Source organism: Crocuta crocuta, unplaced genomic scaffold, assembly GCF_008692635.1.
Source record: "Crocuta crocuta isolate KB4526 unplaced genomic scaffold, BGI_CrCroc_1.0 scaffold862, whole genome shotgun sequence".
NCBI lineage: Eukaryota > Metazoa > Chordata > Mammalia > Carnivora > Hyaenidae > Crocuta > Crocuta crocuta.
Window position 1 is genome coordinate 97,258 of NW_027529584.1, and position 24,772 is coordinate 122,029.

General features: G+C 52.9%; 1 protein-coding gene across 1 annotated transcript in view; it reads right to left on the reverse strand.

The window, feature by feature from the left end:
- The window catches only part of ADGRD1 (adhesion G protein-coupled receptor D1), a 121,247-nt gene that overhangs the window by 78,872 nt on the left and 17,603 nt on the right, over positions 1 to 24,772 (reverse strand). Inside the window, exons 6-13 of the mRNA XM_077761709.1 lie at positions 16,757 to 16,936; positions 13,564 to 13,818; positions 9,852 to 9,916; positions 8,968 to 9,123; positions 6,326 to 6,385; positions 3,901 to 4,018; positions 2,292 to 2,402; positions 1,617 to 1,692 (exon numbers count right to left, since the gene is read on the reverse strand). Of these exons, the coding sequence (XP_077617835.1) occupies positions 1,617 to 1,692; positions 2,292 to 2,402; positions 3,901 to 4,018; positions 6,326 to 6,385; positions 8,968 to 9,123; positions 9,852 to 9,916; positions 13,564 to 13,818; positions 16,757 to 16,936 (1,021 nt within the window). The remainder of the gene's footprint in view (positions 1 to 1,616; positions 1,693 to 2,291; positions 2,403 to 3,900; positions 4,019 to 6,325; positions 6,386 to 8,967; positions 9,124 to 9,851; positions 9,917 to 13,563; positions 13,819 to 16,756; positions 16,937 to 24,772) is intronic.

Here is a 24,772-nt window from a genome sequence, read left to right on the forward strand (position 1 = left end):
GGGGGGCTCAGTGGGGTGAGCATCTGACTTTGACTCAGGTCACGATCCTCTGGTCGGGGAGTATGAGCCCCGAGTCAGGCTCTGTGACAAAGGCTCAGGGCCTGGAGCCTGCTTCAGATTCTGTGTCTCCCCCACTCTCTGCCCCTCCCTCCCACTATTTGTCTCTCTCTCTCAAAAATAAACATGTAAACATTTAAAAACAAAGAGTGACAGGTCCCCTTTCCTTAGTTATAAGGAAACTCGTCCAACTGCAGGCTTTCCCAGAGTGAAGGGACCCAGATCCAGAGCAAAATCATGGCTGTCTTCTCCCCCAGGCCACCCCCTCCCCAAACGCTATGTCCATCCAGGCGGTGGGAAAAGAGCGTCCCGGAACACAGGACGCCGGGGCTCAGCTACCTTTGCTCGTACAAGGTCTTCATCAGCCTCCCCCCCTTACCCGGAGGCTGTTTGAATAGCTGCCTGCTTCCCATTACCGGGGTTCACACCGCTGGCTGCAGTGCCGGCATCAGCAGCCCACCCCGCAGGGCGGCAGAGAGGACCCACAGCTTCCGGGGTGAGGAGGGATGCAAGGGAGCCAAGTGGCGGCTCACCGAGCTGGGGTGAGGGGGACCCCATGAAAGGGGACGAATAGACTCTCTTCTCCCCTCGCCCCGGAGGAGGCAGCCTCTCCCTGCGGTCTGAGAGGGGTGACCCATCCCCACAGGAGCAGACACTGCCAGCGAGAGAGCAGAGGGCTCCGGCCACCACAATGGGGCGGCCAGGATAGGCACAGGACCCAAATGGACCAACCACGGTCCTCCCTGAGTTTCCACAGGGTCATGTGAACAGAGCTAGCCAATGAGAGTATAGGATGCTCCAACTACCATGAGTGGAAGGGACAAAATAGGCCCAGGACCCAAATGGCCCACTCACAGCCCACCCTGGATTTCCACAGGGTCATGTGAACAGACCTGGCCAATGAAAGAGCAAGATGCTTGGGCCACAATGATTGGAGGAGCCAGGATGGGCACATGACCCAAACGGGCCAATCACAGCCCTTCCTGAGTTTCCATGAACACGTTCTGGAAAGGCTCTTCTCCTTTGGAGACCTCAGAACCCAAGGTCCCCCTGAACTACTGGAGCCAGCGGTGCTTTTAGGTAGGGGCCTCCTTGGATGTGAGCCAACACAGAACACAGGACATGGAGAGACCAGGTGTAAGGCATCCCCTGGGTCCCTGGATCCAACCATGCCCGAAGCCGCCTTAGCCTCATGAGCCCCCAGTCTCCCCACCTTCTGCCTAAGGCAAGGTATCTAATATATCCTGACTGATGGATATATCCATCAGTGATGCGCCACTGTCCTCCCACTCAACAGAAGTGGCGGCTGGGGCTCAGGCAGTTGGGTCACTCGCCCATGGTCACACAGGTCATTCCAGGCAGGGCAGATACAGTGGCCTAACCGCTGTACTCTCAGCCTGCCCGCGCGGGGCCCACCCAACCCCCAGTGTCCTCCAAGGCAATACTGTGTGTGCCTGTGATGGTGGGGAGGTTGGGGTGTCACAGCTGCCAGCCACCCAACAAACAGGCACACACCCACCCCCTGCCCTCTCCATACTGGGTGACCCTGAGGGACTTACTTGGTCTTGGCTGGCTGGATGTTGTCCAAGTAATTGTGCATTGTGTGGTAGAGAAGGCCCACGATGGTGGTCCAGGCTGGGGAAAAGCAGAGGGTCGCAGACACCTGTCAACCTTCCCAGTGACAAAGCCCCCAGCCGAACCCACTTGCCCAGCGACGCACGGCGCCGACCCTCACACCCAAACCCAGAGGGGCAGCTCCTGCGAGGAGGGAGAAAGTGAGGGACCTTCAGGCTGGAATTTGCCCTGAGTCTGAGCAGAAACTTTGTGACCCTTCAGCTGTGGATTCAACTGTGACAAGGACTCCCTGGTCCTCCCCTGAGTCAACTACAGACAGACGGATGCCGCAGCTCTCAGGGGGAAGCCGGACTCGCCAGAAACGCTAGAGTCCGCGAAGGCAGAAGGCCCCGCTCGAGGTGCGGTCCCGGCCCCACCTCCCCCTTCGCATCCTCCGGGTGAACGTGTCCTGTTGGCCACTGGCACGTGGGGCGTCCGCGGTAACTCGCACACTGGAGCGAGCCCTCAGATGCCGGTGACCACGCAGACGTCCCTCACGCCTTCCTGCAGGAAGACGGAGCAGGTCTGAGGGCGGTGCCTGGCCAGGTAACATCTGGAAGAATGAGGACAGGCAGAGCCCCCCACCTCCACCCTGCCCCGGGCCCCGCAGCTGCACTCACCTTGGCTGCGGAAAGCCTCGTGGGGAACCTTGATGTAGCTCTGGCCCTGGGCTGGGAAGCGGTAGTGGGAGGAATTTATGGTCTCGGGTAGGAGTTTGGCCACAGAGAACTCTGAGAACAAGCCAAAGACAGGAAGCCACAGTCAGTAAGCTCCACAGCGCAGGAAACTGGGCTGTAAAACCCCATCTGCTTCTGCTTTTTGTAAATGAAACATGCTCCCCTGGGTAGTATAATTACCTCTAGAAAATGAGGACCTGAAAAAAATAAGAGTCCAGGGAAAGTAATTTCGACTATGTGGCTAACGTGTCCATCCGGCCACACGCTGTGGGGGCCTCGTGGCCTGAGGTGACCCCCTCCTTCTCTCCGGGCCTCAGTCACCATGGCACTTAGTTATGCAATGAGACCCTCCCCCCATGCGGAGGGGAGGGCTGCTCCTCACTGCACTCTGGGGGACCCCGTGAAACGCTGGCCTTCAAGCCATCAGGCAAATGTGTCATTGCACGGAGACAGCTATCTTGGCCAACAAATGCCCACTACAACTATCCTACATGGCTAATTAGGCTTCCATTCCAGAGACTGACTACTGTGGTGGAGGTGAGCAGGGGTGGTACAAGCATTGCGGTGGGAGCATTTTATTGTGAGCAGTGCAGTGTGAACGGTGTGGTATGAGCGGTGCAGCGTGAGCAGTGGAGTGTGAGTGGTGCGGTGTGAGCGGTGGGGTGTGAGCAGTGGAGTGTGAGCGGTGGGGTGTGAGTCGTGGGGTGTGAGCGGTGGGGTGTGAGTGGTGGGCTGTGAGTTGTGGGGCGTGAGTGGTGGGGCGTGAGTGGTGGGCTGTGAGCGGTGCAGTGCTCCCTAGACAAAGACTTGTCAGACGGAAGAGCCAGGAAGTCAGCGCGTGTGGGACTCCGCTGGGATTATCTTGGAAAAGCAGACGTAGGCCAAGCCTGCAGCTGGCTCTTGGAAACCTGATTCTGCACCTTTTATTCCACAGACGCTCAAAGGACCTGTGCCTTTTAAACTCCCGTTCCAAGCACAGACGACCGTCACACAAGATCAGTGGCCCCCACGTCACCGCCAAATGCTAACGTAGCTTTGGGTCCGTATGATGGCTAAGCACACGCGCCCCGATCTCACTCTCCTCCCACCCTCACTCACCCTCCTGTAATTTTGTGTAAGGGGGACATAGTTGAGAAAAGCAGCGAGGTCTGTCTTGGCTGACAGGCGTTGTGCTATGTCTGTGCGCATGTCTATGCACACCTGCACGTATGTGTAAATGCTGTCTGTGGACTTATCCTTGTGCGTGTATACGCTGTGCATGCGCCTGTGCCCGTGTGTTTACACGCTGTGTGTGTACCAGCGCACGCGCGTTTGCGTGCACATGTGCGCACCTGTTTTCCTGTGTGTGTGCACTGTGCGTGCACCTGTGCAAGTGTGGATGTGTACTTATGCAGATGTGTCTGTGCGTACGTGAGCGTGTGCAGGAGGCTGCAGGGCCATCAGCACCAACCCCAGAGGCCGGTGTCCCACCCGCGGCCCCCGTGCCTCCGCCCGCACCCCCCGTGCCTCCGCCCGCACCAGCCGCAGCGTCTGGCCCTGGGCCGACACCTACCTGCCATGGAGGAGGAGCCGATGATGGTGACCTGAGGCTCACTGGCATGCAGGTTGAAAGAGATGTGGCCCATGACAATGTCGACAGTCTCTATCAAGCCCAGCACGACGGCGTTGTGCTGCAAACGACACGACGTGAAGGAACTGAGCAAACAGAACCGGCATGAACCCCCCCCCCGGAGGCACACTCGCCAAGCGTGCAGGGTCCCGCTCGCACTGGCTCCGCCGGTGCCCCGTCCAGGAGAAGAGCACCCCGCATCTGCGGAGGCTACTGCAGGCCAGGCCGGACCTCTCGATGACCAGATGGGTAGGCGCCAGGCCACTACCCCTCTTGCTGGCGAACACCCAGCCGAGCCCGCGCAGCACAGACGCCCGGGTCACCCAGGCCATCGGCTCCAGGGCTTAGACCCAGGTGCCGGAGACCCAGTCTGACCTGCACCCTGAACTCACTAAGAACCTCAGCCAATCTCTGAGCGGCCCCATCCATGCAGGGGAGGGATGCTTTAGAGATGCCAGCTCCCTAGATCCTGTCTGGGTGACCTGCCCGGTGCATCCCTTTCCTGCCAGAGTCCTCCTCACTCATCCTGTGGCCCCGAAGCAGAGAGTACCCCAATGCTCACTGCCCCCAAGAAGGCAGGGGTCCCTCCTGGCCACCCCATATCTCTGCAGACAGCCCACACTGGGCTGACTGTCCCTTATCGTGAGCCACACATCTACCAGGGACAGGGCCTCTCGGCCCCCCAGGTATGTGGTAGCTGTTCCCGTCTGCCATCGTGCTCCTCTCTCCTTCCTGCCTTTCTGAAAACCATCTGCCTGCTAAGCATCCGCAGCCTTCTCTCACAGATACACGCTCCCTGAGAACCTAATGAGCTGGAAATAGAACAGGGAAGCCAAGTTCAGACAATTTCTTTCAGGTACGTGGCCTGACTGCCATCGGCCAGGCACGGGGGACACACGGAGACCTGGGTTCCCGGCCTGCAGCCTGATGGCCATCGGCTGAGTCATACGTTCCCTCCACTGCACAGTCGAGTCTGCCTACGTCTGAACAGCTTCAGGACTGTTTACATTTCACGGCGGGGCATTCAGAAAAAGTCACTTTAAAGTGCTGCTGAGAAAAGAGGCCTACTCAGGTCCTCCACTGGCCATTTCCCAGGGTTTTCCCCCTGTGCAGAGTCCCCTGGAGGTTGTGGACGCTGGAGGGCTGTGCCTTTTAAAAAAGGTTTCTAGGTAAGATTATATCAATCTTAAATTCAGGATCCTTTTTTTGCCCTCCCTTTGCCAGTGTTAAATCCAACCTCCTGTTTGAAACTGTTCAAATAAAAAGTTCATCAAATGCAAATCCTATAGCAATCCCATTAATAACATTTCTGCTGCCGACTGGCAAATATTTATTAAACGTTATAGGGATTCAGGAGAATGAGCACTTTAACACTACACCAGTGTGGGTGTAGCCCTGCTACGCGGTTATGAGTCCTCCATCCTGCTAGGCAACCTTGCAGGGCCCATGTCAAGACCGTGGCATCAGAAAATGGACAGAGCCAGGACCCCAGGTCACCAGACTGCAAAAGGGCTCCTCAGGCCCACTTCAGACTTTGCATCAGTGAAAAGTTTCAATGGTGCTACGCCACTGGGAGGCAGGGGTCTCTTTGTTACTGCAGCACAGCCTCGCCCAGCCTGACTGATATACCTACTGTCGTTGGAAACGGCCCAGACATAGTTAAGGACAACCAGATTGAAGCATACATCCAATGTATTTGCGGAATATACACACACGTGATTGAAATGTAAGCTAGACGGAAGGGTGTATGCAACAATGCTCAGGGTCATGGTCTGCCGTAGGACTTCAGGTGACTGTTCATTTATATATTTCTTATCATCTGCAGTTTCTACCTTCTCTACAACTTATTAACTTGTTTTATTAAACAGTAAAATCAATGAAGTTACTTTTAAAAAGAAAAAAGTATTCCATTCTCTTTTCTAATTATCTGGAGTTCAGAGAAAAAGAGAAGCTTTTTTGGTTTTTACACTTATCATGAAGTACATATTGCCACATGTTCCACTTATTTCCATTGCTCTAATGATCTTTAAATATAAAACATGTTTTTATTACCATTTAAGAAAAATGTAATGGTAAAAATGATAAAGCAAAGGTGTCTATTAAAAATGATAAACAAAGGTCAACCAAGTAACCCTCTCCCTGCTCGGTGTTGAGGACAGTGACACATTATTGACACTCACACAACTCTTGAGCCATGCAGAAGACAAGGCACTTCAAATCAGTTGTATATCTGGTCTGAGCTCTAATGTCCCAGATTGCAGGACTGAGAGATGCATCATTTCTCTTAGGGATGTGAATTGAGCCATAATTACACCACTTCTAGGAAGACACAGTGTACATTTTGAAGATCAAATGTTTTTTGTCTTACCTCCGACACATCAATCCAACTGGGCAGTTGAAGAACCTCTCCCATGGTTTCTAAGAATGCCTAAAGGCAGACAAAATGACACCACTTAGCTTGTATCCTAGAATTTATAATCTAGAACAGGAGTTGGCACTTTTATGTTTTTAAAGATCACCTAGTAAAGCAATTAAGCCCTAAGTACAATTTTGTCACACTCAACCCTACCGTTGTAGTACAAATGGGGCCATGGACAACACAAAACTGAATGAACATGTTCCAATAAAACTTTATTACCAAAACAAGCAACAGACCAGATTTGGCCCAAGGGCTACAATTTGCCAGCTCCTATTCTATCTAGAGCAGTTTGGCGGAATAAACATATAATACAAGCCACATTTCAACTTTTAAATCTTTTAGTAGCCATATTTTAAAAAGTAAAAAGGCAACAGTTGAAATTAATTTTCAGAATATATTTTACTTACTCCCATATCTATATACCTAACATAGCATTTCCACATGCACTTAATATAAAAATTATGAATTCAATATTTTACGTTATTTTCTTTGTTCTAAGTTTTAGAAATCCAGGCCGTATTTTACAATTAGGGCACATCTCAATTTGAATTAGCCACAGTTCAAGTACTCCACAGCCAGATGTGGCTAATGGCCCCCTTATCACCCAGCACAGGAAATGACTTCTCATTTTCCTGTCCCAGGGCTAGCCGTGAGAAGCCAGGACATCATGGAAAAAGGGATAATGGATGCCAAGGATTTTTACTTCTTACCCAGTCAGGGATGGGTGGGGTTTGGGGCAAATCTGCAGGATTCATCTGCAGAATGCCCAGACAGGTCTCTCCACTGGGTCCCACACCAAAGGTCCCAAATCGAGAGCCCACAGGCCGACTCTGCCTCACACATCCGCAAATGACTGCTTTTAAATGTCCGTTAGCTATCCACTTCTTAAAAATTGGAAGATTTTCCACTTTAAGGATCCAGGTATGTGGCTTCCCTCGCAAAAGCAGCAGCTGCCCTACAGACTAAACTCAGGCGGCTCCGAGGCGGCTCCCACCCCTGCGGATGAGCCGCTGCCTCCACTCCTCCCCGAGCAGTCCAGGGCCAAATTGCCATCCCCACCTGTCAGGTGGCCCGGAGGGGGAGTCACAGGGAAAGACAAAATCACCAAGCCTCAAAATGACCTGTGTAAGCCTGCATCGGATTCCACATTCCACCGGAAGTACGCCCCAGAGGATGCCCCCCACACCGCGCGCAGCCCACGCCCGCTGGGAACCCTTCCTTCCACCCCAGGGCTGCTGCAGGGGAGCGCGAAGTGCGCAAGCACAGCACTTTGGTCCCGCCTCCGTCTCCTTAAGATTGGCTGAGCCATCACACCCCGCCTGCTCTCCTTGGCCAGTGATTGGCCAGGTTGTGGTCATGTGACCGGGTTCTGCCCAATGAGCTGTGAGGGGAGAGCTGACCGGGGGAACACTGGGAAAGCGTTTCCCTCTCCGTCAGGGACTGACCGAAGTGGTGTGAGGCGTGGGGTATGGAGCTCCCCCAGCCTGTGGGAAACGAGGTGGAGTGTGTGGGGAACTGCGCCGCCGCCCGGAACCCCGCTGCGCGGGAAGACCGGAGCACTGGAGCCGAGGGCGGAGCACTCCCGCACCCCTGTGTGGAAGCCCTGCGTGCCGCTAGCCCCGGGCGGCCCGGCAGGCGGGATGGCCTGGTAGAGGCTGGCAGAGGGTGGGTGCCTGGCCCGGGGACATGGGGCAGGCGCCAGGACCCCGGGGCCCAGAGCAGCAGAGGAGTCAGCCCTCGCCCCTGCCCCCACTTGAGGACGCCCAAGTGTCCCGAGCCTCTCCAGGTCGGCCTTCAGCCCGCAGGCCAAGGAGGACGAAGAACTCTGACGAAACACTCAACCAGTGACAGACCCTGTTCTCCGCTCTCAGGAGCCCATGTGGGGCCCCCAAGCCGAGTACCCTGCGGTCGCCCCCATATCGCAGATGACCAGCGTGACCAGGGCACTGGGCAAGCAGCCGCGGAGGGAAATGCAAGCCTGCAGTCAGCCCTTTGGACCCTGCTCGGGGCCCTTACACTGCAGTCACCAGGGGAAACCCACTCGGCCAAGAGCCCCGGGGCTGAAATGGAAGTTAAGTCCGCAAGAGCCAGGGATCAGCCTCTACCTTGACCTGCAGAGTATTTGGAGGAGGGTGAAAAGCACCTTGGTTCCATCCCGTAAATGGCGCTTCACTGCGTGCTTTACATAACTGGGGAATTCCCACCGACATGCACATCACACCCGGTGTGCAGACTGAAGTCTGTTGCCCCATGGCCACATCTGCCGAGACCCAGCCCCACCCTTCCGGTGCTGCCATGGGAGCAGCAGGATTGCACAGCCAGATGGTCAGCAGCCAGGTGGTGCAGACGTGGGAAGGGGAGGTGAAGAGCTGAGTGTGAGCTGAGGGAGGCCCCAGCGAGCTGGGCAGAGCTGGCTGGAGGGGGTCACCCCATCTGGGTGTTCGTGAGAAGTCTGTAACCCAGACTTTTATGTAGGAGCTCATGACTTTTCTTCTCTAAGTCTGTGCAGGTCAAACAAAACACGCCCGTGTGTCTGGATCTGGCAGTTTGCCTGCTCTGATCTGCCAGGGACAGAAACGAGATAGCTTTACCTTGGTGAGGTTCAGCGCAGTTTCCTGTGAGAGAGGCTTACTGGGTAAGTTGAGGGACACATTTCGCAGGTAACTCAATCCAGTTCTTGGACTCTGGAAGTTTTTTCTCTCCTCTGTCAAGTTGGTTATGATAGGACGGTAGGCATTGGTGGGCAGCTAAAAGGAATCAGAGGTGTGAGGTCGGGCTGGGGATGCCAGCCAAGAAGTCCTACTGAAGTTCAGTTTGTGCTCCAGGCCGTGTACCTCTTAAAGCCCTGTGACGATGGTACTTCTCCTGCCCCATACCAGACACTTCTATGACTATGACATGTACTAATAACCTCAGGAAAGACCCACCCATTTGAGAGCTGAAACTAAGCACAGAGGCTGACCCAGAAATGCATGTGGAACAACGGGAATTTGTACCCACACAGATGGTGCAAGAGTCTGTGCCCTCACTGTCCCCTTAAAGCTCCCAAGTAAGGTAAGTGACATGATTACAAATTCTACTTCCAGAGCGGAGTGTTTCTGAGTGGACTGATCTCCGGAAACAACGGGACAAGGGGCACAAAGAGAAGGCATGCATCTGCGCACAGCCCCCTGCTCGCCGCTCACTGTGCCGCCTGCCCAGAAGACGGTCTGTGTGTTTGTGTCCCCGGGTGTCTGGTTTACTTCCTTTCGACCCCTTTGGCCACAGGCCACAAGAAGCAGAGGACTTTCCCTTCAGTCAGCTGAGAATCCAGAGTTAGTGCCAAAGTGAGCTTCTCCTTCAGGGATGACTCCTTCCCAGACACTACACTGCCAGCAAGAGAGAGCCAGACCGTCTTCTGGAATTCAGTCCTGGCATACAGTCTAAGCCGAAAGGCTTCAGTAAGAAGGGGGCCGAGATCAATGTGTATGCTCACCACAGTGTTGGCTGGGGGCGTCATGAAGAAGCTTGGTGGTGTTGAAGATAACAAAGCATGCTTTCCTGGAAAAAAAAAAAACCCAACCAACAACACTTAATTAAGGGCTGAAACATGGTCACTCTTCCAACCTAAGAAAGGCCTGTCTTTATTCAAAACTCCAGCTTCAGACCCGCCTAAGACAGCCTGAGAATGTTGAGCAGGAATGCTGTTGGACAGATAAAGGGCTAATAAATTAGCTTAGTGGGTAGATTGTATGGATTTTCCCAGGCCACATTACTTTTCTGTTTATATTTCAAATTGCTTTTGAACACCCTTCATGCACATCGTCATATACAAAGATGATTTTATGTAAACTTTTACCGATTTCAAATAAATACAGAACCAAAAAAATAGCCTTCAATTGCACCTGGACTAGTTGGAGATAAAATACAGAGTGCTGCTAATCTCTGGGCTAAGACAGACCATCCATCCAGTCAGGCCCTCCCTCCCAGATGGACGACGCAAGACAAATAAACAAAGCGGTGAGGCAGACTATCCTCCTGAGCCCTCTCAACCCTGAGGATTCTGGTTACTCTTTTCCATTTGGTTAATTACAAATAATGAAGACATCCAACACCAAAGATAAGCCATGTTTGCTCTTTTCTTCCTGTTCTCCACCAGCTATTTCGAGTCTTAGCATTTCCTGGTAAGAACACAGACTAACTAGACACTCTACCTCATTTCCAGAAAAATCTCTCAAGGTTGCTTGGAGTGATCTAAGGAAATGACCTCATCATCCCTGGTTAGCTCCAGTAGTAACTGGCCCCTTGGGTTGAGGTGGGGCTGAGTAGCTGGGGACAAGGTGCTGAAGGAGAGACACTGCCCAGAGGACTAGAGAACACTAGGTTCTCCAAGTCAGAGTGACATTCGTTCCTCAAGTGCCAAGTAGTTACAGAGGAGCCCCATCCAATTCACGTGTAACTCTTGTGAGTCCACAAAGTAAGATGCAGGACAGTAAGGATCAGCCCGGCAACCCTGCCCACTGTCACCGTCGATGACCCTGCAAGGCCATGAGGAGAAATGAGACTCTTCTGTGTCCTGTATCAGTCTCTGGTCCCAAGGGGCACTTGTTTTGCAGGCATTGGATTATGTGGGTGTGTTTCCAGCGTACAGAATATATCCTCGGAAACCATACAACTCTGAACACAGCCTCTACTTCCTCTGATTCTGTGTGGAAAGGGTGGCCATCCGTTGTGGCACTAGGTGCCAAGCTGACCTGGTGATCGATGATCCGCCCTCTGCCTCTGTATTAGTTAGAAAAGGTCACCCCATCTGGCCTGCTCTGGCCAATGGATTAGAAGGGGACACCCCCTCTGGGCAGGTCACCCAGGGAAATGCCTGCTTTGGGCACACCCTTGGTGTGCAGACAGGGTCTTTATGCAAAGACCAGGTTCTGCCTCCTCCTACAGACCAGACACAGCAGGGCCCGGGCCTGGTGTGAGAGCAGGCTGGACCTCAGCCCAGATGTCTGTCCACACACAGCTGGCGTGGCCCTGGCTCTGGTGGACCAACTCACACGGGGCAGTCCAGGGGACTTTGGGTCATTTTCTCTATACGTGCTTTATGTCATGTGACCTGTCTCCAGAACCAAGTACCCAAGCGATACGGGGCTCTGATGGGTTTAGTTCTGGTTCAGCAAAGGTGCATGGGTGCACTTCCTGGGATATGTAGCTGTTAATGCAACATGTCTCCTGAATGCCCCCCCAAAATCAACCACCACCTTCACGGGGCACAGGGTGAGGTGACCTGAAAGGCTGTGCCATGCGTGGGGCTGATGCACCCTATCCCTGAGCCCTGGGCTGTCCTGGGGATGAGGGTTTGCTGGGACAGCCACAAGAACCAGAAACAGCAACACCTCTTTCCAGTAAAGTATCGAGAAAGCAGGATTTGTGTGAGGCTTTCCGTAACACAAATACAGGTGACATCTTGGTCTCAAAGTGACAAATCTCCAAATCTTAAGCTATAAAATGCAGATGATTGATATCCTTCTTTCTTTCAAAGGACATATTTTGTCCTTCTGTCACTTGTGTGACAGGAATGAATTCCACTTTCTCAGTGAAAAATGCGAGTGTCAAAGGCTGCAGGGGACACAGACTTTCTGCATACACAGCGGCCAGGCCCTGCTCTCGAGACCAGCAGCCACAGTCATCTTCAGGGAGTCCCTTCTCTGCATTTTGGAGGAGCTGACCCCACTGCCATGTCAGGGGTGGACTGTGTCCCAGGGCTAAGGCAGTTAGCACATTCCACACCCCCAGCCACAGTCCCGGGCTCCTGGGAAACACATGGATCAGTCTGGTCAGATGAGACTCCTGGCCGGTCCTGCTAAAGGAGGTGACAGAAGAGAGAAGTTCCTCGCCTTCTACGAGGATGGGGGAGGAACCTCGGAGGGAATGGCAGCCATAGTGGCACCACCAGAAGGAAGCAGAGTCAAACACAGATTCCGGGTGACACATGGGAGCACCTAGAGCAAACCGGTCCTGAAGCAAGTCTTCTCCTGTTGGTTGCATTGTGGGAGATTCCCCCCGCCCTTGGTGTAAGTTACTTCAGTCGTGTTTCCTATCATATAATCACAGGGTCCTAACAGCTGAGAGACTCACTGTCAGAACCTGAGGGAGTGGGCAGGCCTTTCATCTCCTGGTCCTGACCTGTCCCTGCTGCTCTGGTGTCCACGCAGTGGCTAACCAACAAATGTTTATGAGTGACTGTCATTTTCTGGCAGATTAGTTCATGTTAAAGAAGCGGGGCATTTACTTGTTAACACAATGAAAACAGAATGGAGGGAGTAAATATTAATCTTAAATCAGCAAAAATGTTGTGAAACCCTGCCACGTGCAGGCACGGTGCTGGTGTCTGGCACCTGTCACGCTGTGTCTCCACAGCCCCCACCTCTGGGACGTGAGCAGCACTGTTTCCATCCATTTACAAAGGAGAACACGGTAATTTGGGAAAAGTGAGATACAAAATGTCCCATGTTACATGATTGCATGTAGTTGGAAGACCCAGAAAAGGGAAGTTTGTAGAGACTGAGTGGACCAGTGGGGGCTGAGGGTCTGGAAGGGGGACAGGGGAGAACAAGCTTGTGGCTCCTGGATTTCCTTTTGGGGTGATGACACTTGAAACCAGAGGGGATGGCTGCATAATGCAGTGAACATAGGAAGTACCACTAGATCATATGCCTTAAAATGGTTAAGTTTATGTTACATGAATTCTACCTCAGCAAAAAAAAATGTGACTTCCCACGTCCCACAGCTTGTTGGGGTTGAGTGAAGATTGAACCCAGGCCACCTGTCCCTGAGGACCCATAAGTCTGGCATGCAGGTAGCACCTGGTAAACATTTGTTGATCAGATGCACTAATGGAGCCACAATATCTGTTCCCAAAGGTATCTGTAATATCCACCACATACACCTGGAAACCCCTTGATGACCCACAGAATATTCATCTCAGTGTATCTCTGTTAAGGTGCCAATTCCTTCATCCTAGGGAACAGGTGTTCTAGGGAAATGGCTGTATTTATGAGGTTCATTAGGATGCCTCACAGCCTGCAGTGCAGACGGCCGCCTCAGGAGAGCGCGGAGCGAGAAATGCCAGTAAGGGAGGCAGATAGAAGGAGCCCTGTCCTCCCAGAGATGGGCAGAGCTGGCCCGAGCCCACCCCCATGCCCACTGACCAATAGCAGCTGTGAAGTACATCGCAATCTCGTCCGGGGTCAGGGCCCGTTCCCAGATGATGAACTCATCGAAAGCTCCGACCTCATAACGCTTGGTCTGGTCCTGCTCGGACCCAATCACGAGGTTGACGCTGGGCTCCCCGTAGGCATGGGACACTTTGCCACTTGGGTCGGAGGTGCTCAAGGTCCCATTGACGTAGACTTTCAGACCCTCCTTGGATTTCCATGTAAACAGAACATGAGTCCAGTAGGGACCTGGAAAGAGCAAAGATCACTGTTCTGCTGATGTGGGAAGCACAAGTTGCCCAGTTGCTAAGCACATCCTTTCTGCGATGATTAGTCACTGTTACCCTTGCCGAGTCCTTCATAATACAGATCTAAGTTTCCTCAGTCCTTTGAAACACAAGGAAAAAATTATCCCCATCCCCCAAATTCCAGAAGCAGTCCAGAGAGACACTTTGCTATTTTAAATGAGGTCCTTTGCTATTTTAAAATAAAATGAAATAATACCTAATGGTCGTAACTTGTTCAAAAAACAATTTTTTTAGTCCTGCCCATGGCCTCATAGTGCGGGTCAATAAAGCCTGTTGGACAATAGAACCTATCTGGGGGCGTGACTCAGCCCAGGGCAGTTGGTATCCACCTCTGCTCTGATCTGGTACATGTAACACTAATAAACACAGTGGCATCCTGATATCAGGGCCACCCTCTGGGCTCATTCTCTCTGGCATGAAAACCACAGTCACCAATAAGAAGAATGTTCATCAGACTTTGGTGGCAGCTTATCGCACAAAGGGTCCCACTTTGTTTTTCAAGTATTGTGTTAGGTTGTCTCATGGGCTTAATTCTGGAAGAAATAAGACATCCCTTTAAAGGACACGTATCATCTTGAGCCAGGCATCATCTTAAATCACCCAGCAATAAGCTATTGGGACCTCATCAAAATAAAAGCTTCTGCACAGTGAAGGAAACAATCAACAAAACTCAAAGACAACCCATTGAATGGGAGAAGATATTTGCAAATGACATCTCTGATAAAGGGCTAGCTAGTATCCAAAATCTATAATGAACTGATACAGCTCAACACCCAAAAACCAGATAATCTACTTTAAACGTGGGCAGTGGATGCGAACAGACACTTCCCCAAAGAAGATATCCAGATGGCCAATAGACACATGGGAAGATGCTCAACATCATTCATCATCAGGGAAACACAGATCAAAACCATAATGAGATACCACCTCACACCTGTCAGAATGGCTAAACTAAAAAACATAAGAAGTGACCGGTGTTGGTGAGGATGTAGAGAAAAATGAACCCTCGTGCACTGTTGATGGGAATGCAAATTAGTGCAGCCACTCAGAAAAAGAGTATGGAGGCTCTTCAGAAAGTTAAAAACTGAACCACCCTACAATGCAGCAATTGTACTGCTCGGTATTTTCCCAAAGAATACAAAAATACTATCTACAACAGCCAAATTATGGAAATGGCACAAGCATCCATTGACTGATGAATGGATAAAGAAGTGGTGTATGTACTCAGCCATAAGAAAGAATGAAATCTTGCCATTTGCAATGACATGGATGGAGCTATTGAGTATTCTGCTAAGTGAAGTAAGTCAGAGAAAGACAAATACCATGCGATTTCACACATATGTGGAATTTAAGAAACAAGCAAAGGGAAAAAAGAGAAACAGTCCAAGAAATAGACTTTTAACTGTAGAGAACAAACTGATGGTCACCAGAGGGGGGATGGGTGGAGGGGTGGGGGAAATCTGTGATGGGGATTAAAGAACACACTTACCATAATAAAACATAAAATAAAATATATATATTTAAATGTATATATACACACACATATGTATATATATATATACACACACACAGCCAATCAATCAGCAATTACTTAGGACTTTCTTGCTCAGGATTATGCAACTTTATTAATCTTGAGTCTCTGGAAGAGCCTTGGTGTCCTAAATGGGTCCAAAGTATTATTGCCCTTGAATTTAAAGCAAAAATAACAGCTTTCTTCAAGGAACAAATAAATAGTGTATTGCCAGGCAGAAATGTTTACAACTCTCCCCATTTCCCTGGGTGGAAACACAGAGTTCAGTAGACTTTACCTTAAAATATGTTGAGGAAACCTACTAGGTGCCCCGTACAGTGTCAGCCCCAAGCATCATGGGGATAAGACTCTTACATAAGAACCTGACCTTGGGCAGAAGGTGATAAGAGCCGTTAACAAGGTACGGTATTTCCGTCTGGGGGCAGGGGAGGCGGGGAATCCTGGCCTGGGGTCAGAGAACACAAGTAGGTGAGATTCTCCCAGACCTCTTATGGAAGCGGGGTTCAGGCGTGCTGTGAGTGAGTGGGCAGGGCTCCCCGACTCTCACAGGTAGCCCGGCACAGGGAGGGCTTTGACCCGCCCGTCTGGCTCCAGGTCTTTTACAACCGAGACACACAGCCTCCTTTAAATGGGCCAGAAAATGAATTTTCCTTTTAAGTTTCTCCAAGGTACCTCCTACTGGAGGCCTTCGCTCTGCCAGCCCCCCTCCCCCGCCGTGGTTCCCTCTTAGTCCCCAGCCTGGACTGGGCTCCCCTCAACGTCACCCCAACACTTCCGGGGCCCTGGTCACCTCTGCCTTGTCCAGGGTCCACTTCAGACCCTCTGCTCCCCGAGCTTCCCACCCCGCACCCCTGACTTGTGCCCAGCGCATGACCCCACCTCACCCCACAGAGCACAGAGAAAGCAGGGATCTCCGGACAGAGCCGCGCCGGCCCGCAGCACCCACCTGCGAACTCCCCCACGTCTGCAGGGCCCTCCGGGCTGCTCTCCGTTTGCCCCAGAGCACCCCCCACCATGGCCCCAGCTCCTGCCCTCCCTGAAGACGCCCCTCCCCCCCGGTCTTCAGCCACTTGTCCAAAAAATCTTCACATCACATTCTAAATAAACACTGCCAAGTCTCTACCTCTANGGAGGGGGAAGAAGGAGAAACGGGAGCAGGAATCACACTACCCACCGGCAGTATCGCGTTTCATCTCCCCCAGACCTTGACCTCCTTGACCTCGGGGCAGGGCAGGTCAGCACTTTCCCCCGGGGATGCAGAGGCTGAGGCCGGGGCAGCAGACGACCGAGGCAGGGCCCGGGTGCCCCAGCGTCTTCTCGGGCCAAGCGTAGGCCAAGGTGCCCTTACCTGGCGGGCTGAAGGTGGCCTCCCACGTCTTGGCGTTCTCCCGCGTGTATAGCTCCACGGAGCCCTTGCCGCCGCTGGAGCAGACCTTGAACCCTTCAGAAACGACCTGTCCCCCGTAAGCAGAAGGGATCGGCCTGGACTGCTCTCCCTGCGTCTTCCAGAAGAACGAAAATGTGACCCCTGAGGGAAGGAGAGACCCCGGGTCAGGACTGACAGCAGAAGGACTGTCTCAGAAGCAGCTTCTTACTTTTCGTTTGAAAAGCCTTTTTTTCCCCCTCATTCTAGAAAGTCAGGGGGGCGCCTGGGTGGCTCAGTCGGTTGAACGTCCATCATGATCTCATGGTTCATGGGTTCGAGCCCTGCGTCTGGCTCTGTGCTGATGGCTCAGAGCCTGGAGCCTGTCTTCAGATTCTGTGCCTCCCTCTCTCTCTGACCCTCTCTTGCTCACGCTGTCTCTCTCTCAGAAATAATTTTTTTTTAAATTAAAAATTTTTTAAAAAATAAAAATTCAGAAATAGGATAATAATAATAGGCTATATTTAGCAAAAGCTCTCTAAGTACCAGACACTTTTCCAAGAGTCTTCCGAGAATTCTCTCCTTAAATATTATGAAAACCCTGTTATCACCCCATCATGAAATGAAGACACTGAGGCCAGCTTGCCCCAGGTCACCAGCCAGCATTAAGGTTAGAGCCAAGCTCCAGCCTTGCAACCCCAAAGCCCCCAAATATAAAAACTACACAATCTGTTCTTATCCCTCTTCTTTGTCCAGAAGCATCTTCACAGTAAATCCTTTTAACACCTTCTCTACTTTTACAAAGAAAGGAACCAGCTCACATGTACTGGCTTATAAACCACATCTTTAAAAAACTTACTGCATCCCCATGGACTTCCTCCAGGGTCCATGCAGCCTCAGGTCATCCTGCTCTCTGTCTGCACGGTGTTACCTCTAAATCTGTATTGCACGGTCTCCTTCAAGCTTTTATTTTCCAGACAGAACTGGCAGCTAACCCTTGTACAGCTAAGATTATATGCCTTTGGGATAAATCCCTAGTGCGGACTTTCTCATCAAAGGGGAAGCCCACTTTTAAGGGCTTTCACATCGACGATTGTTATTTCCAACAAAGAAACGGAGTGGGGCCCAAGGAGGGCGTGGCCGCTAAACTTTCCTTCAAAACACCCAGATCGCAGGTAGAGTCTTTGTCAGTCCCGAGCTGGCCCCACATCGTACCGCCTGCGCTACACGGTCTGTGCCCAGAGGCTACTATGACCGAGCAGGGTCAGTGGTGGCTGCGTGTCACCTGAGAACAAGTCTAGCTGTTGGGGTGAGGAGTTCCTTGCATATGGGTAACCTGTGCGCATGTGTGAGAGAGCGGGAGACAGAGACAGACGGAGAGGGAGAGAACGGGAGCACACGTGTGCGTGCTGAGCTGACAACCTGCGTGGACTGTGTGCAGAGCAGGAAGTAACCCCAGCGGCCTCCTCCCTCCCAGTCTGGCCCGGGCGGGACAGGACGGTGCCCAGGGTTGATCAAAACAGGCCCCTGGACTCCGGGGTGGAAGGGCAGACGTGGAGGGCCATTTGTCCTGGGCCTTTTTATACAAATGGCACCTAATTTAGACTTTGGCCCTTATCTTCAAATGAGATTATGGGCACAGCCTGAGAGCCACTGAATTAAAGACGTTTGTCATCAAACATAAACGTGTGTGCCATCACCAACCGTCTTTACTGCAACGCCTTGTGAATTGACACATTTGTTACGAGTTGGTCAACTCTCTTGTGACAATCGTACTTGTATGGACTCAAGGCCCTAATATGATTAACGTAAGCATGTTAAAACATGGCATCATTTTATAACCCTGGTTTGGAACTTCTCCAATTTTTTAAATCTAAGAGGAACCTTAAAATGATGGCCGGGGCCTGGACCTTTCCTGACCTCTGAGGAGTTGGAGTAGAACACAGGTCCCCGGGGCTGTGCTCTCGAGGTTGTTGAGGAGGGCACGCCGCACCTTGTAGGCCGTGAGGACGGGGCTCCGGATGGAAGGCAGCTCGGCAGCGGGTGCGGCCCCAGGACCCCCCGGGGACCCACCGCATTGGGGGCCCGGCCGTCGCTTCCGCCCGCCAGGCGCTGCGGCCACAACAGAGCCCAGCACAGACCCGGCCTCCCCGCTCGCAGACACAACCCCCTTCACGAGCTCGCTTGCACACACATTGTGAAATTCTTGTTATGAAACAAGATCCCAGAGGATTCACGGAAGTTAATTTTTTCCAAACTCTTTGCCGCATTTAGAAATCCCTCTTATTCGATCCCGCCTCAGCCAAATGCCTTTCTGCCCCAGAAAAAAAAGAAAAAGGAGACGTCGGTTTGGTGTTAGGTAAGGGCCGATGGAAGGCGGGCAGCAGTGCCCATGAGCAAGCGTCTCATTCGGTTAATTTAACCTGCATGATAAATGCTTCTATCTGGGCGATAGCTTTATATTTAAATATCAGTTTCCAGGAGCCACTAATCCCAGCGCCCTGAGGATCTCTGTTTCCCAGTCCTGGGCCATTAACACGAAGAAGAAACAATCTGAGTGGAAAAGAAGTACAATAATTGACAACTTGATTCCACACTTCTTTCTTCGTACGAGAATTACATCCTCATCTACCCAAAAAGATACAATGAGAAAAAGGGCTTTCTCGACAACACACAGAAAAAAAAGAAAAGCAAATGCCATCCTGATCCCACAAGAAAAGACGGACACATCCGAGCGCAGAAATATAAAATCCTGCAAGGCAAATAATTTGCCAGAACAAAGACAAAAGACAAACGGCATTCTAGGGGGAAGATACATGTAACGCATTTAATGGTCAAGAAACCGATTTCCTTACTACGTTGTAAAGAAAAGCAGGATCATCAGCATTTATCTGGGAGCAAAGAGAACTCTGCTAAGACTTGCACACGTATTAACTGTGAGCCCTCCCTACGGCCCTGTGAGGTAGGGGTCACTGCGGTCACTGGTGTCCCCGATTTATAGGTAAGACAATCGAAGCACAGACGGGCTGAGTAGCTCGTGTGCGGCCGCACAGCGAGTGACTTGAACCGGGCGGCGCAGCTCGGGGTCTGCACCTATAGTCACCACCCTCCCTCGGAGACCGCGNCCCCCACTCACCCGCTAGGTGAGACCAAACGGATGCGCGGGAATTCCAAGAAGAAGACAGTGCACAGCAAAGTCCCGGTCCAAGGGGGGAGTCCAGGTGCGCATGCTGTCCCCTCTGCGTCTCTGTGGGGGGCGGGATGGCAGCTGGCTGGGGGAGGGGAGCGGGGCAAGGGGTCTTTCCAGGCAGAGGAGCAGCCCTTCCCAGGCCACAGCGCAGCTGTGTCCCTTGGGAGAACCAGCCTGGGGGGGACTGCACCCCCCAGGCCCCCTCCGGGCCGCGCCTGGCAGCTCTGGGCTGGCCCTGTGTCACGCTGCTGTGCCTCCTCGAGAAGAGTCGGTGCACAGAGAAGCCTGTTTCTGAAGAGAGGACCTGAGCCCCTGGCCCCGGCCTGAGACCAACTCTGATTTTCAGCGACACCCGCAGTATGGGCCATCCCGTCTGTTCGTGCCCCGTGACCCCGACACTGTCCCCCAGCACCCAGGGCCAATTTCCCCACCTGCCCTCTGACCCGCAGGGGACAACCGAGGGGACACTGGCCAAGGCCCCGCTGCAGTCCCCAAGTGTCCAGCAGCTTCTGCTCTGTGCCTCTCGGAGGCATGAGCCGCGAGGGTCCGGGCCGTGCAGCTGGGGAGAGACCGCAGGCACACGCGGGGACTCGCGGGCACATGAGGGGACACGCGGGCACACGAGGAGACACGCAGGGACACGCGGGTACAGGGGCATCAGAGCCAGAAGGAAGGAACTGTCTTAGGTGAGCCCTGGGTGACGCCCAGACTGGCCACGGTCTGGCAGCAGCGCCTTGAGCCCAGTCAGCCCACGGAACCGGGAAAAGTGACACCCAGTGTGTTTCACGTTGCTCGGCTGGGGGTGTGTACCGCATGCCAAGAGCTGACCACACACAATCTCACTGAAGCCGTTCACTCCCTGAGCCAATCAACTCCCTCCTTGAGCTGAGTTTCTCCTGCTTTCCAGTCTTCAGCTGACATTGCCTTCCTGACCCTGCGGGGCCCCCAGAGGCCACCATGAGGAGCTGAGCCCTGCTCCTCCTGCCTTCCTGACCCGCCCCCTGGGGAGAGGTTCGAGAGGACACCAGAGCGGCCGCGGCAGGTGCGGCGGGACAAGCAGACCTCCGGTGTACTTGGCAGAGTGGCCGTGGCCCTCGTGAGACTGTGACAGGAGCAGAGAGCGGTTTATCTGCACCCTGTCAGCCTGGGAGCCAGCTGAGAGCACAGCTGCATGGCAATTACGCTGAGCCCTAAGGGCAGGCTCCAGAATGTTCTGGAACGGGAAACAGGGCATCCAAATCCAGAGCCGCCAATGTCACCCAAGGGCTAAGCTCTGGTCTCGGGTGACTCCCATCTCGGTACACACAGACCGGGGGGCCTCAAGGGCTTCCCTCCGTTCTGGAAGCGGGAGCTCCCGGGGAACAGTCTCCCTGGTGTGCGTGTGCAGACAGATCCCCACCTCCCCCTCGAGTAAGGCGTTCCTCGGGTCCTAAGCGGGTTTTCCCACAGCGGCCGCGGTGCAGGAGAGGACACAAGCAAGCGGCCTCTCCTGTCCTCGATGCGGGGGACAGCTGCCAGGTGCTTCCCCAAAGCACAGGCCGGGGACAGAGTGAGACTCCCTAACAGCAGGGGGGGGGGCCTCTCTGGCTCACGTGACACACGCCCAGCAAGGCTGCCACCTCGGGTCCCAAACTCTGCTTCCGTGCAGGACACTAAATGTCATCTGTGTCCCCCCATTCCAGCAGAGTGCTGCTTAAAATGACATTTTTGACCCCCGTATTTTTAAGAGTTGGACATTCCACCCCCAAGGGTCTTGGACACTTTGTCCAAGAGAATTTTAGCACAGAGACATGCCTTCGCGCAAGGCGAATCGCAGCGCGAGAAGCTGTGTCCTTCTCAATGGTCCTCGGCTGTCCGGCTGCGGCAAGGAGCACAGCCATCTGAGCCTGAGTAACGACCACTAATCCCCGCGTTAGCAGAGAAACGCCGCGTCACAGATGTACAGCCCTCGGCGTGCAACGATGTCCAAGCAGGGGTCTCCCTTCATGAGAATTATTACTGGTTTTCAGTTCATGGGAGTGAGCTCGTTTCTATTTCTATTAAATCCAAGTGAGTAAAATTTAAAGAAAAACACTAAGGAAGGAGCGCCTGGGGGGCCCAGTCAGTTAAGCTCCCAACTCTTGACTTCAGCTCAGGTCATGATCTCATGCTTTCAGGAGATCGAGCCCCACATCGGGCTTCATGCTGATCTTGTCGAGCCTGCCTGGGATTCTCTCTCTGACCCTCCCCTACTCATGCTGTCTCTGTCTCTGTCTCTCTCAAAATAAATAAACTTAAAAATATAAAGGAAAACACTAGATGATAATAGTTCAGGTGGTACCTGTCTATGGGTAAAAATTAAAAGCATTTTAACAACAGTCAAACTTCAGAACCGCTGGCCTTGACATTCTACCATTACTGGAGATGTAGATCATTGCACCATTCAGCCCAAACCAGTTAAAGTACGTGACCCTCCCCCCCCAACTTGCCCTCTGGGGCAGACCCCATCCCCCCATGCCAAGGTGCTGGCTCCATAGTCTACGTCCGGTCAGCTGAGGAAGGGGATTGGCACGCCCCTGTTCAGCCCCCAGCAGGACTGTGGCCACGGGATTACGTCNCGCTTAACCGACTAAGCCACCCAGGCGCCCCTTCCTCGGTATGTTCTAAAGTGACCCACTACTGTCCGTTCTCAATACCACAGAGACGCAGGTGCCAAAGAACTTAAAGAGAACAGCTCTTAGACTCTCTTGCTCACCCTAAAAAACATGCAACAATTGAGGAGGAAAGAGCTAGGCTGTATGCAGCTGTCCATGGCTATAGGAGGTCTTTCTCCTGCTGTGGGAAGTTACCAGGATCGATTCCGTGGCCCAAAGTGTCTTCTCTCACCCACAACATCTGACCGTGACTCAGCAGCAAGAGGCTGTGAAGGTGCCACTTCAATACTTTGCCCTCAGATGTTTTTCCAGCTCCGCGATTAGAAGATGAGAATAAAAGCCAAAGAAGGTGAGAGAGATGATACCACAGAGAGCAAACTGTGGAGCGAGGACGAGCTGAAGGTCAGAGTGATGGAGAATCTGACCACAGACACCGGGTCACGGAGGAGGCTTCCCATCCTCAGGCACATTTGAGTTTAAAATGGTAGAAGAACACACGATCTAGGAAATGCAGTGACAAACGCGATAGAGACACCCAGGGACGGTGTCTCTCGGACTCCAGCATGAACCACAGAGCCCATAGGCCCCAAGCCCATCTGCCAGGAGGACTGTCTCTCTGCCAGAGAGCCAGGCTGCAGCCCCTCAACCCAGGCACATGCTTCCCCAGAGCGCGCCTCTGACGTATCAGGGACTCGCCTCTGCAGCCGCACAGCAGCAGGGCTCTCACGAGCATCTCCCTGACGCACGCGGCGCTGGGGGCCTGTCTCCCGCTCTGCCGTCTCTCACTGGCTGCCGCCGCCGGGGAGCGACAGCACGGGCCGACCCCTCCAGTCTCAGCCAGGGAAGCTGCAGAGAGTGCGGGGGACCCAGGACGGCAGGAGACGTGACCTGTCCCAGGGGCCACCCCGCGACTCCAACAACTCCCGGCAGGTGCGCGGGGGATATTGCTGCATTTTCTGATGTTTTAAGAGAAGTCAAAAATATAGACTTTTTAAATGAAATCTTCTTATATAAGTCGGATATTAATTAAAAAAAAAAAAAAAGAACATTTAAAGCCCCATGACAGGCTGTTTCTGCAAACTTCCTGAACTAGGATTTTCGGCTAAAAACAGTTTAGAAAACTCATTAAAATATAAAAACCGAGGGGAGCCCAGGTGGCTCAGTCAGTTAAGTGTCTGACTTTTGGTTTTGGCTCAGGTCATGATCTCATGGTTCGGGAGTTCAAGTCCCGCGTCGGGCTCTGTGCTGGCAGTGCGGGGCCCGCTTGGGATTCTCTCTCTCCCCCTCTCTCTGCCCCTCCAAAGTTTGCACTGTCTCCATCTCTCTCAAAATAAATAAACTTTAAATATATAGATAGATAGATACACACACACATATACACATACACACACCGAGAAGACCAACATAATGCCACCAGACAAAACACACTTATGGGATGCTCAGTCCTGGCCAGTTTGGGGACAGGATCCAGGAGAGTCACCTGGAGGTCCCGCTAAAAATGCAGGTTCCCAGGCCTTGTCCGTGGAGATTTGGATTCTGTAGGGCCTGGACAGGAGCCCGAAAACATCCACGTTTCACCATCTCTGCAAGTGATTCCACTGCCCATCGTCTGTAAATGCTACTCTGAGATTCGCCACGCTAAATCAGCGTGCAGCTCCAGGCGGGCCTTGTACGCCTCTGGGCCTCAGGCTCCCCATCTGTGAAGTGTGTTTACTGATGAATACTCTTCTGAGGGCCAGGCACTCCACACGCTCCGACGTCCCGTAACGCCAGAGCATCGGCGGAAGACAGCGGCTGGATCCACGCCCAGCCTGCGTCTGCCAGACCTCTCTGGAAATTTCTTTCCTGAAACTCCATCCCGCGAGTCCCTCGGCATTGTGTTGGCAGCCTTTGGGATTTAGTAACCCCGTGCAGAGGGGGGAGAAGTCACCTCAAGGCTGGGAAGGGGCCAACGTGAGTGCTGAGGGCCTCCAGCTGCTGCTGCGCGGCCCCTCGGCCTCCCCGGGTCTACGGGCAGACACTCTTGTCTGAGAGCAGCCGACCTGATTCAGAGTTGAACTGGCATCAGAGGTAACAGGTGGGCGTTACTCAAGGTGGAACGTAGCCCAAGATCGGAAACAACGTCTAGAAGTCAGAGGAGTCCAAAACCAGAACGGGCTCCTTGAGGAGCCGTGAGGG